Source organism: Syngnathoides biaculeatus, chromosome 17 (assembly GCF_019802595.1).
Source record: "Syngnathoides biaculeatus isolate LvHL_M chromosome 17, ASM1980259v1, whole genome shotgun sequence".
NCBI classification, from domain to species: Eukaryota; Metazoa; Chordata; class Actinopteri; order Syngnathiformes; family Syngnathidae; genus Syngnathoides; species Syngnathoides biaculeatus.
In genome coordinates, this window is record NC_084656.1 from 4,239,008 (window position 1) to 4,252,366 (window position 13,359).

The following is a 13,359-nucleotide window of genomic DNA, read 5'->3' on the forward strand; positions in this document are numbered from 1 at the left end:
CGGCAAAAAGGTTTTGATCTATGGTTTCATTCTAAAATACAGAGGTGTACTTTTTTTTTTTAATCTATGAAGGTTTGACGTTTGGGAGTGTTTAAACAATAAAAATGTGAGACATTGTGAAGGCGTCTCTGAGAAAAGTTTCTCAGGTGTGTGGGATGAAGTTTAACAGCCTTAAAACATATAAGAAATTGTAAAAAAATACTGAATACAAAAAACACTAAATGGAAAAAAAAAACAACAACCTGTAAACCAACAAAATGTATGAGAATTGAAAAAAAAAAAAGAAAATAATTCTGCCATGCGCAGCACATGAAGCGAAGTGATAGCGATTTGGAAGCCTCCACAGCAAATTGCCCTACTACTAGTAGCTAGTAGTGGGCTTATGGGGGTGGCGGGGGTCTGTACAATACTCAAGAGCTTTGCTCAATGCACCGCTAATACATCCACACTCCAGAGACACTTCAGGGAAAGTTAAGAGACTTCACCAAATTTACAGTCCAAAGTGACTCGTCATGCGATAATCTGGAACAATGTCAATTGTGCAAATGGTGCAGATACTTCTCAGGCACCAGTATCGGTCAAAAACAGATATGCAAGTAGTGCCGAGTAGTGGGACAATTAAAGTGAATGCACGAACAATGCCCAATTGGCCCAACAGAGATGCAACCACAATCTCAAAATAACACTACCTGCATGTTACAACTGAATTCTAAGTTAACTGTTTAGGAATTCAGTAGCGAGAAAGAAGAAGGTTTTGGAATGTTTACTTGCTCTAGTTGGCAGAAACATTTAAGGGAAGGTTGACTGTTAATTGAATACAGTGGCACCTGTTACTCAGCTTGAAGCTGACTATGAACACGAGAGGAATACTGTATGATCGTATTTGATTTACGTGTGAAGGGCCAGCAGGGGGTTTCTAGTACATTCAGTGGAAACGTCTGTACAGTCCTACAGCTGCAAGACCTGCCTCTACTTTTCATGATTTTACATACTGTATGGAAATTTTCCAGGCTTGTTGAAAATACATCTCTCTGGTATGTCATTTTAAAAAGGACTTTTTTCCAATTTAGAGTCCATTTAAGTTTAGAATTTAATATGCAGGTACACAATATTAGACATGCATTGAAAAGATTAATAATAAATAAGAGTATAGCAACAGGATGGTTTCATGCTTAGAAAGAGTACCACAAATGCGTTATTTGCCTTGAGGATGCTCATGGAAAAGTACAGAGAAGGTCTAAAGAAAGCCTATGACAGAGTACCAAGAGAGGAACCGTGGTACTGCATTGCGCAAGTCTGGTGTGACGGAGATATATGTTAGAATAGTACAGGACATGTATGGCCGAAGCAGAACAGCGGTGAGATGTGCCGTAGGTCTGTCAGAAGAATTTAAGGTGGAAGTGGGACTGAAACAGGGATCCGTGCTGAGCCCCTTCCTGTTTGCCGTATAATGGATACGGTGACAGATGAGGTTAGACTGGTATCCCCTTAGACTATGATGTTCGCAGATGATATTGTGATCTGCAGTGAAAGCAGGGAGCAGGCGGAGGAACAATTAGAAAAATGGAGGCACGCACTGGAAAGGAGAGGAATGAAGATTAGCCAAAGTAAAACATAATATATGTGTATGAATGTGAGGGCCGGAGGAGAAAGAGTGAAGCTCCAGAGAGAAGAGATAGTGAGGGTGGACGACTTCAAATACTTGCGGTCAACAATACAGAGAAATGGAGAGTGTGGTGAAGGAAGTGAAGAAACCGGTCCAAGCAGGGTGGAACAGTTGGAGGAAGGTGTCTGGTGTTCCATGCGACAGAAGAGTCTCTGGTAGGATGAAGGGCAAAGTTTATAAAACAGTGGTGAGGCCGGCCATGATGTACGGATTAGAGATGGTGGCACTGAAGAAACAACAGGAAGCAGAGCTGGAGGTAGCAGAAATGAAGATGCTGAGGTTCTCACTTGGAGTGAACAGGTTGGATAGGATTAGAGATGACCTCATTAGAGGGACAGCCAAACTTGGATGTTTTGGAGACAAGGTTAGAGAGAGCAGACTTAGATGGTTTTGACATGTTCAGAGGCGAGAGAGTGAGTATATTGGGAGAAGGGTGGTGAGGATGGAGGTTGATGGATGTTGTGAGGGAGGACATGAGAACAGTGGGTGTTAGAGAGGAAGATGCACGAGATAGGCTAAGATGGAAAAAGATGACAAACTGTGGCGACCACAAACGGGACAAACCGAAAGGAAAAGAAGATGAAGAATAAATAAAAGTACCTATGATGTGAATATTTTGATAGTAATGATCCCTAAGATTTTGGGGTACGACGCCGCTATTCTTGCTGACTTATTTGATTCATCCTCTAAGATGTTGACGCAGTTCTCCTTAAAACCAACACGATTATCCGAAGGAACGGGGAGTGCTAAGGAAGTGTGTGCACCTTTTTCTTTCTTTTTTTAATTGTACTTTACGCATGTCCGTTTTAAACAAAGTGATGACTATTGTAGTCTCTAATAGTGTTGATTTTATGAGGCGTGTGTCATACTTTATTCAATATTCAGTGATTTAATCAAAAGCAGACTTAATGACTATTCGTAACGTTATCCTGAACACTCACCTGTGATCCGCCCATTTGCCTCCATCGGGGGTTGCCAGCTGATTAAAATGGCTCGGGGCCGTCCCTCTCGACTGATCACTGTCAAGTCTTTGGGAGCAGAGCTAGGAGCTGCCAACAAAGCATGAAAAAAATCATTCAATCAAGCAAAATTAATTGTGTTTCACAAATTCCCATCTTAAATTGAAGGAATAGTTTATAATTTAGGGATATTCACATAAACATATAATCAATCATACTTCATATTAAAAGAAAAACAAAATATACCATTCATATGCTGATGAAGTAGAAAAATACAGACTGGGTTCTAAGAGCTCTCTATTCGATTAAAAAAAAACGTACAATTTTGCTCGCCAGATGTCTTTGTCCTTGTCCTAACCACTGACCAAATTAAGATCCTCCCTGTTGGCTGTGTAGAAAGGAAATCAAGAGACCCAACATTCAGCTGAAAAATAATTATTTGTTCATAATATGTCCCCTTTAAGGCTTGCCAATGGAGTTTCTGTGCATATCATTTTTAAAATGGCACTAATTGAAGGCTAATATACAGACAATACTGTTTAGTTTCCTACTAAAAATGTACGGAAGTGCCATTATTCCATTCCAGCCCCCCAATATTCTGTAGTGAATTTATTATACATACAGTTGTGTCATATAATTAAATACAGTGTAAACATTTTTTTTTTTTTTTTGGTCACACATCTCACTTTATTGTGCAGCTCCTCTTGGTGTTCATGTTTTGGCGCCACAGGGGCAGTATATTCATTCATTAATTTTCCATACTGCTTATCTTCATTAGGGTCATGGGCATGCTGGAGCCTGCCCCAGCAATTTGTGCGAGAGACAGGTCAAACTGGTCACCAGCAAATGGCAGAGCGCATGTAGACTAACAACCATTCGCACTCACATTCACATACATACATATACAGCGAAGATAATAAGTATTGGAACACCCTGCTATATTGCAAGTTCTCCCACTTAGAAATCATGGAGGTGTCTGAAATTTTCATCCTAAGTGCATGTCCACTGTGAGAGAGATAATCTAAAAAGAAAAATCCAGAAGTCACAATGTAGGGTTTTTTAACGATTTTTTTGAGTGCTACAGCTGTAAATAAGTATTTGAACACCTGAGAAAACCAATGTTAATATTTGGTACAGTAGACTTTGTTGTAGCCTTTGTTTGCAATTACAGAAGTCAAACATTTTCTGTTTTGTTCACCAGGTTTGCACACACTGCAGGAGGGGTTTTGGGTTTAGGTCTGGAGACTGGCTAGGCCACGCCAGAACCTTGATGTGCTTCTTACGGAGCCACTCCTTGGTTTTCTTGGCTGTGTGCTTCGGGGCATTGCCATGTTGGAAGATCCAGCCACGACCCATCTTCAATGCTCTGACTGAGGGAAAGAGGTTTTTCCCCAAAATCTCACAATAGATGGCCGCAGTCATCCTCTCCTTAATACATTGCAGTCGCCCTGTCCCATATGTGGAAAAACACCCCGAGAGCATGATGCCACCCCCCCATGCTTCACAATAGGGATTGTGTTCTTGGGATGGAACTCATTATTTGTCTTCCTCCAAACACGGTTAGTGTAATTATGACCAAAAAGTTCAATTTTGGTCTCATCTGACTACAAACCTTTCTCCCATGACTCCTCTGTATCATCCAAATGGTCATTGGCAAACTTAAGACGGGCCTTGACATGTGCTGGTTTAAGCAGGGGAACCTCCCGTGTCATGCATGATTTCAAACCATGACGTCTTAGTGTATTACCAACATTCACCTTGGAAACGGTGGTCCCAGCTCTTTTCAGGCCATTGACCAAGTCCTGTCGTGTAGTCCTGGGCTGATTCATCACCTTTCTAAGGATCATTGAGACCCCATGAGGTGAAAACTTGCATGGGGCTCCACTCCGATTGAGATTGAGGTTTAGGTTCTTTTTAGGTTCAATTTCTAATGACTGCTCCAACAATGGACCTTTTTTCACCAAGCTGCTTGGCAATTTCTCCGTAGCCCTTTTCAGCCGTGTGGAGTTGTACAATTTTGTCTCATGTGTCTTTGGACAGCTCTTTGGTCTTGGCCATGTTACAAGTTTGAGTCTTACTGATTGTATGGGGTGGAAAGTTGTCTTTATGCAGCTAAGAACCTCACACAGGTGCATCTGATTCAGGATAATACATGGAGTGGTGGTGGACTTTTAAAGGCGGACTAACAGATCTTTGAGGGTCAGAATTCTAGCTGATAGACTTCTTTTCCTTTCGGCTTGTCCCGTTAGGGGTCGCCACAGCATGTCATCTTTTGCCATCTTAGCCTATCTCCTGCATCTTCCTCTCTAACCCAAACTGCCCTCATGTCTTCCCTCACCACATCCATAAACCTTCTCTTTGGTCTTCCTCTCGCTCTTTTGCCTGGGAGCAGCCATCCTCAGCATCCTTCTACCAAAATACTCACTCTCTCGCCTCTGAACATGTCCAAACCATCGAAGTCTGCTCTCTCGAATCTTGTCTCCAAAACATCCAGCTTTGGCTGTCCCTCTAATGAGCTCATTTCTAATCCTATCCAACCTGGTCACTCCGAGCGAGAACCTCAACATCTTCATTTCTGCCACCTCCAGTTCAGCTTCCTGTTGTTTCTTCAGTGCCACCGTCTCTAATCCGTACATCATGGCCGGCCTCACCACTGTTTTGTAAACTTTGCCCTTCATCCTAGCAGACACTCTTCTGTCACATAACACACCAGACACCTTTCGCCAGCTGTTCCAACCTGCTTGGACCCGTTTCTTCACTTCCTGACCACACTCTCCATTGCTCTGTATTGTTGACCCCAAGTATTTGAAGTCGTCCACCCTCGCTATCTCTTCTCCCTGTAGCCTCACTCTTCCCCCTCTACTTTTCTCATTCACGCACATATATTCTGTTTTACTTCGGCTAATCTTCATTCCTCTCCTTTCCAGTGCATGTCTCCATCTTTCCAATTGTTCCTCTGCATGCTCCCTGCTTTCACTGCATATGACAATATCATCTGCGAACATCATGGTCCAAGGGGATTCCAGTCTAACCTCATCTGTCAGCCTATCCATTACCACTGCAAACAGGAAGGGGCTCAGAGCTGATCCCTGATGCAGTCCCACCTCCACCTTAAATTCCTCTGTCACACCTAAGGCACACCTCACCATTGTTCTGCTGCCATCATACATTTTAACATACTTCTCTGCCACACCAGACTTACGCATACTGTACCACAGTTCCTCTCTTGGTACTCTGTCATAGGCTTTCTCTAGATCCACAAAGACACAATGTAGCTCCTTCTGACCTTCTCTGTACTTTTCCACGAGCATCCTCAAGGCAAATAATGCATCTGTGGTACCCTTTCTAGGCATGAAACCATACTGTTGCTCGCAGATACTTACTTCTGTCCTGAGTCTAGCCTCCACTACTCTTTCCCATAACTTCATTGTGTGGCTCATCAAGTTTATTCCTCTATAGTTCCCACAGCTCTGAACATCCTCTTTGTTCTTAAAAATGGGAACTAGAACACTTTTCCTCCATTCTTCAGGCATCTTTTCGCCCGCTAGTATTCTGTTGAATAAGTGGGTCAAAAACTCCACAGCCATCTCTCCAAATTGCTTCCATACCTCTACCGGTATGTCATCAGGACCAACTGCCTTTCCATTTTTCATCCTTTGTAGTGCCTTTCTGACTTCCCCCTTAGTAATCATTTCCACTTCCTGGTCCTTCACTCTTGCCTCTTCAACTCTTCCTTCTCTCTCATTTTCTTCATTCATCAACTTCTCAAAGTATTCTTTCCATCTATTTAGCACACTACCGGCACCAGTCAACACATTTCCATCTCTATCCTTAATCACCCTAACCTTCTGCACATCCTTCCCATCTCTATCCCTCTGTCTGGCCAACCTGTAGAGATCCTTTTCTCCTTCTTTCGTGTCCAACCTGATGTACATGTCTTCATATGCCTCTTGTTTAGCCTTTGCCACCTCTACCTTTGCCCTACGTCGCATCTCGATGTACTCCTTTCGCCTCTCCTCAGTCCTCTCAGTATCCCACTTCTTCTTCGCTAATCTCTTTCCTTGTATGACTCCCTGTATTTTGGGGTTCTACCACCAAGTCTCCTTCTCCCCTTTCCTACCAGATGACACACCAAGTACTCTCCTGCCTGTCTCTCTGATCACCTTGGCTGTCGTCGTCCAGTCTTCCGGGAACTTCGGTTGTCCATCGAGAGCCTGTCTCACCTCTTTCCGGAAGGCCGCACAACATTCTTCCTTTCTCAGCTTCCACCACATGGTTCTCTGCTCTACCTTTGTCTTCTTAATCTTCCTACCCACAACCAGAATCATCCTACATACTACCATCCTATGCTGTCGAGCTACACTCTCCCCTACCACTACTTTACAGTCAGTAACCTCCTTCAGATTACATCGTCTGCACAAAATATAATCTACCTGCGTGGTTCTACCTCCGCTCTTGTAGGTCACTATATATTCCTCCCTCTTCTGGAAATAAGTGTTCACTACAGCCATCTCCATCCTTTTTGCAAAGTCCACCACCATCTGCCCTTCAAAGTTCCTTTCCTGGATGCCGTACTTACCCATCACTTCTTCATCGCCCCTGTTTCCTTTACCAATATGTCCATTACAATCTGCACCAATCACAACTCTCTCGCTGTCTGGGATGCTCAGAACTACTTCATCTAGTTCCTTCCAGAATTTCTCTTTCAACTCTAGGTCACATCCTACCTGTGGTGCATAGCCGCTAACCACATTATACATAACACCCTCAATTTCAAATTTTAGTCTCGTCACTCGATCTGACACTCTTTTCACCTCCAAGACATTCTTAACCAGCTCTTCCTTTAAACACTACTCGATTTCTCTTCCCATCTACTCCGTGGTAGAATAATTTAAACCCTGCTCCCCAACTTCTAGCCTTACTACCTTTCCACCTGCTCTCTTGGATGCACAGAATATCAACCTTTCTCCTAATCATCATGTCAACCAACTCCTGTGCTTTTCTTGTCATAGTCCCAACATTCAAAGTCCCTACACTCAGTTGTAGGCTCTCTGCATTCCTCTTTTTCTTCTGACGCTGGATCCGGTTTCCTCCTCTTCTTTGTCTTCGACCCACAGTAGCTGAATTTCCACCGATGCCCTGCAGGTTAGCAGTGCCAGGGGCGGGCGTTGTTAACCCGGGCCACGACCGAGCCGGTATGGGATTCTTTAGATGAACGCTCATATTTGTTTGGCACAGTTTTTACACCGGATGCCCTTCCTGACGCAACCCTCTGCATTTATCCGGGCTTGGGACTTCTAGCTGATAGACAGATGTTCAAATACTTATTTGCAGCTGTATCACACAAATGAATTGTGAAAAAATCATACATTGTGATTTCAGGGTTTTTCTTTTAGATTATCTCTCTCACAGTGGACATACATCTACGATGAAAATTTCACACCCTTCCATTATTTCTAAGTGGGAGAACTTGCAATATCGCAGGGTGTTCAAATACTTATTTTCTTCACTGTATGCTGTTTTATCAAGTCAAAAAATACGGTATCAGTACACCGGGGTGTTCAAAGACGTATTTTCGTCACTGTATATATTTAATGTGCATATTTTTTGTTTACAGGTTGTTTTTCATTTTCAGCATTTTTTTATTTGCAGTATGTTTTTTCCATTTTCTGCCTTGGATAAATGTTGAGACACACACTCACATCCTGGTAGTCCGATCAGTATTGGTATTAATAATATATACCGCAGACTACTGCATTTTTTGTCATTTTAAACTGCTTCCTTTAAACTATCGTCATTGCACTGGTCTGTCACAGTGAACCACGAACGAGTAAGGACACTGTATAAACTGAACATAATGTGGTGGGTTGACACACTCCAACTCCTCTAAATGCTAGCAGACTCATTCTTTGCACAACTGTGACTCTTATAAGAAATAGTTCCCTATTAATTGAATGTCTATAGTTCTTTGTTCTTGACTGTTTGTTTGTTCTCCTTCTCAGTACTCAACATGAATGTTGTACTAAGGTGGCACTAACTGCTGGAGACAAATTCGTTGTGTGTTGTTACATACTTGGCCATTAAAGCTGATTCTGATTCAAATTTTCACTACTTTCTTAAAAATCACAAGTTTCCATACATTGAGATTATATGTCATTAAACAATTTGGGAAAACCCATATGATTGATCATGTCATTTGTGGAATGTAATGATTAATTGATTGATTGATTGGTAACCTTTTGAGTTAATTAGATACACACATGGATATATTTGAACTAGACACACCTGTTTGCCATGGGTTACCTTACATGGGTGACCCCAGAGAACTTAGCTCCTAGGTTCTTTGGGACACTCAAAGCCCTCCATCACGATAAGATGAATGCTCAATAAAGGGTCTTTTTATTTAGTTTATGTAAATCTCTGCTTTAAACTGTAGAAGTTTTAGCGATACTTAGGGCTCTATTTTGATGTATAGCTCTATCATCTGAGAGCGGATAGTAAAATTGTTTACGTTTTTTATTTTTAAGTTGGGCCTCATAGTTCAATGTAATGCTTAGTTTGAACAATCATTGTGGCACCTGGTTTTGACTTTTTGACTGGAGAAGACATTCTTTATATGATGCTCTGAATCCAAAGTTGCTACAATAATGCTCAAACCATCATAGAATCAACATGTAATACTGGTAATTATCACGGCATACATGATTTGGTCATATGAAGTTTGCAAAGAAAGCCTGAGGGCACTTGTGACATTAATTTCAGTGCATACCACAGGGCAAAATTTCCCAACATGACTGCTCCCTTGAAATCTATGAAAATGTCCATCCATCCATTTTCTTAGCCACTTATTCTCACAGGGGTTGCCGTAGTGCTGGAACTCAGCTGTCAACAGGCAAGAGGCGAGTTACATCCTGAACTGGTTGCCAGCCAATTTCAGGGCACATAGAGATAGACAACAGTCATACTCACACCTGGGAGCAATTTAGAGTGTCCAATTAATGTTGCATGTTTTTGGGATGTGGGAGGAAACCGGAGTGTCCGGACAAAACCCATGCAGGCATGGGGGGAAGCTGCAAACTCCACATAGGCAGGACTCACATCCTGCTGGTCCAATCAGGATCCATCCATCCATCCATCCATCCATCCATCCATTTTCTTAGCCGCTTATCCTCACAAGGGTTGTGGGGAGTGCTGGAGCCTATCCCAACTGTCAGCGTGCAGGAGGCGGGGTACACCCTGAACTGGTTGCCAGCCAATCACAGGACACATCAAGACAAACAGCCACACTAAAAATCAACACCTAGGGCCAATTTAGTGTCCAATTAATGTTGCATGTTTTTGGGATGTGGGAGGAAACCGGAGTGCCCGGACAAAACCCATGCAGGCATGGGGGGAAGCTGCAAACTCCACACAAGCAGGGCTGGGATTGAACCCTGGTCCTTAGAATTGTGAGGCCAATGCTTTACACCTGATCCACGGTGCCATCTTCAATGAAAATGTATTAATTTTATTTAGTTCTTATTTCACATACACCATATTAATCAGAATACTCTGTTTAGCCAAGTTGGGGTCACATCTAAAATGTTCAATTTGTTCTGTCCCCCTTCATATAATTTACTTTTCTTCAATTTTGTCCTTTTAACATTTTATGTTAAATATTTATGTACTTGTGAGCAATATGCTTGTTAATGTGAGTTATGGCAGATGCTCAGTAAATCAGCCGAAATAAATGTGCAAGAGGTATTTTTTTTTTACTATATAGAGCTCGTGCACGTGACCACCATTTTCACGGCGCCATGCTGCCGGTCAAAAAGAACTACTCGACAGTGTGGGGGATATTGAACCGGAGCAGAATATACACAATGCTGGAGACTTGTTGCGCTGTTGGTTGTTGCAACAGGCATGACAGATATTCAAAGAGATCGTTCTATGAAATATCAGCTGAAAAGACAAGAAAAGACTGATGAATTTCCGCAATTAAACATGATGGATGATGCCCAACCAAATACACACGACTGTGTGTCGATCACTTCACTTCAGGTAGGAATTATTTTTCTCAATCTCAAATTCCCAAGAAGTATTTATAATGCCAAGTTGGCTCATTTGAGAACAATGCGTTTAAAAAAAGAAAAAAATGACAGTCGTCTCCAACGTACGCGACGTGTGTTGCGGGCACACATTAATCTTCAGTAAACCTCTCACCGACAGACTATTTTTTTTCTAACATGCATTGATCTCAAATGAGTCCAATGCGTATTTAAAAAAAGAAAATAAACGGTCGGTCACACAGAGGTTTACCGAAGTTCATGTGGCCGCAACTCGCTTCCATGTATGGGGGCTGAAGCCTATCCCAGCGGTTTATTTTCTTTTTTTAAATACGTGTTGGACTCATTTGAGAACAATGCATATTTAAAAAAAAAAGACGGGACTGGCTGTAGGGAGTTGTAGAAGAAGAAGGACTATACGGTGACCCAAAAGAGCTGCGGTAGAAGCATGCAGGTGGATAACATCTTGTGCAGATGATGTAATCTGATGGAGGTTACTGAATGCCTGTGAGGTAGTGGCAGGGGAAAGTGTGGCTAGGCCGCATAGGATGGTGGTGTGTATGATGATTTTGAACGACGGGAAGAAGATTAAAACTACAAAGGATGAGCAGAGAACCATGTGGTGGAAGCTGAGAATGCAAAAGTGTTGAGCAGCTTTTCAGGAAGAGCTGAGACTCTAGGTGGACATGAGGCGCTTCCAGAATACTGGACCACTACAGTCAAGGTGATCTGAGAGAAAGGCAAGAGAGTACTTGGTGTATCTTCTGGCAGGAAAGGAGAGAAGGAGACTTGGTTTGGCACCTCATAGTACAGGAAATTATATGAGGAAAGTCAGCTCAGAAAAATTGGGAAACCGAAAGGACCGAGGAGAGGAGAAACAAATCCAATGATATTCGATGTAGGGCAAAGAGGCATTAGACTCAGGATGGAAGTATTTGCGAGCAACAGTTTGGTTTTATGGCCAGAAATACTACCACAGATACATTATTTTCCTTGAGGTTGTTGATGGGTTAGATGGGTTTCTGAAACGAGAGGAATCAGAATGACGTGAATGAAGATTTAACTGTTTGGATACCATAATTCACACATGTTTGGAGGTGTCATGGCATTGGACATCACCCTAAAAAAAAAAAAAATATATATATATATATATATATATATACATATACCAATAGTGAAATTCAGAGGTGGGAGCACAGTGTGGGGCTGCTTTTCGGCAATAGCTCTGGTAAACGTCACATTATTTAAGGTTGGCTGAATGGGCAAATGTACTGAGACATTCTTGACAAAAATCTGCTGCCATGTACGAGATTATAAAAATGAAACAAAGGAAGACATTTCAGAAGGATTATGATACAAAACATACTGCCAAGGAAAAGCTCAATCGGTTTCAAGGGGAAAAAAAATTCTGCTAGAATGGCCTAGGCTATATAAGTCAGAGTCAAGGCTCGCTTGGGAGATTTCTTTGGCCCCCGGGATGATATTGATTTAATTTTAAAACCGGCACACAGGCCGCAGCAACCCAGCAGAGGGCAAATGTTTTACACACACCAATACTACAGTTCCCACAACGCAACAGTGACACACCGAGTGGGAGGCGGCATCATTTCATTATTCACCCAGCAGTCATTAGTAGAACAGCAAAAGTTAACATTCAAATACCCATTAAAATGGCAAAATGGAAGGTGGACACTGAGAACCGGAGGTTTCAAACAAGGTGGGAATCGGAGTATACAATATGTTCACGGAGGTAGCTGGAAAAGCTGTGTGTCTTTTGTGTGGAGAAAGTGTGGTGGTAATGAAAGAGAATAATCTGAGATAGCATCATGACACAAAACACTCGGGCAATGACAAGAATACGGACAGAAGGTTGAGGAATTCAAAAGAGGCCTCAAACCTCGACAGTCTCTCTTCAGGAAAGCCAAATCACAAAGCGAAGCTGCTCTCAAGGCCAGTTTTATTTAGGCAGAAAAGATTACTAAATCAGCCTTGCCATTTATAAAGGGGGATTTCATCAAAATCTGTATGTTTAAAGTTTGTGACAAAGTTTGCCCAGTCAAAAGGCCACTCTTGTTAAACATGAGCCTGAGTAGAAATATCATTACTGAGCGAGTATACCAGTTGTCCCTCTATCCCACATCAGGCCAAGACTCTGACGTATCAGAATCTGAATCAGATTTTATGGCCAAGTTTGTGAAAACACACAAGGAATTTTTCTCCGGCAGTGGGTGCTGCCATGGCATGATATTCAAAACAAAGAACAAGGAACAACACAGCAACAAGAACAAAGAACAAGAAACATTTCTGTTCATATGAACTATAGACTGTTTTCCACCACGTGACTACATCCGGGACACCTGGCCATGTTGGATGGGTTCACTCTACTGTTCACTGTAATGCTTTTGCATAAAGACCGGAGTTACACAAATGTTCGTACGACTGTTAAAAGTCACGCATGATGGCTAAAAAGATTTTGGAAAATTATCGGTGCTCATTAGATGTTGTTTCAAGAAACCGTTACGACAAGAATTGTGCTTTGATTGACAAAATCGACCCATATGTTTTGGAGAAACAGAAATGTAGCACACAAATATGGGCGTCGTTAACCTATCCAGGCATCGTCAACTATCTCCTCTTCTCAACAAGCGCTTATACCATGGAGCAACTAAAGAATGACAAAAGTCTGGAG

General features: G+C 42.1%; 1 protein-coding gene across 1 annotated transcript in view; it reads right to left on the minus strand.

Moving 5' to 3' along the window:
* dcc (DCC netrin 1 receptor) overlaps positions 1-13,359 on the minus strand; it is a 312,064-nt gene that overhangs the window by 67,699 nt on the left and 231,006 nt on the right. The window contains exon 20 of the mRNA XM_061802018.1: positions 2,608-2,715. Coding sequence (XP_061658002.1) covers positions 2,608-2,715 — 108 coding nt within the window. The remainder of the gene's footprint in view (positions 1-2,607; positions 2,716-13,359) is intronic.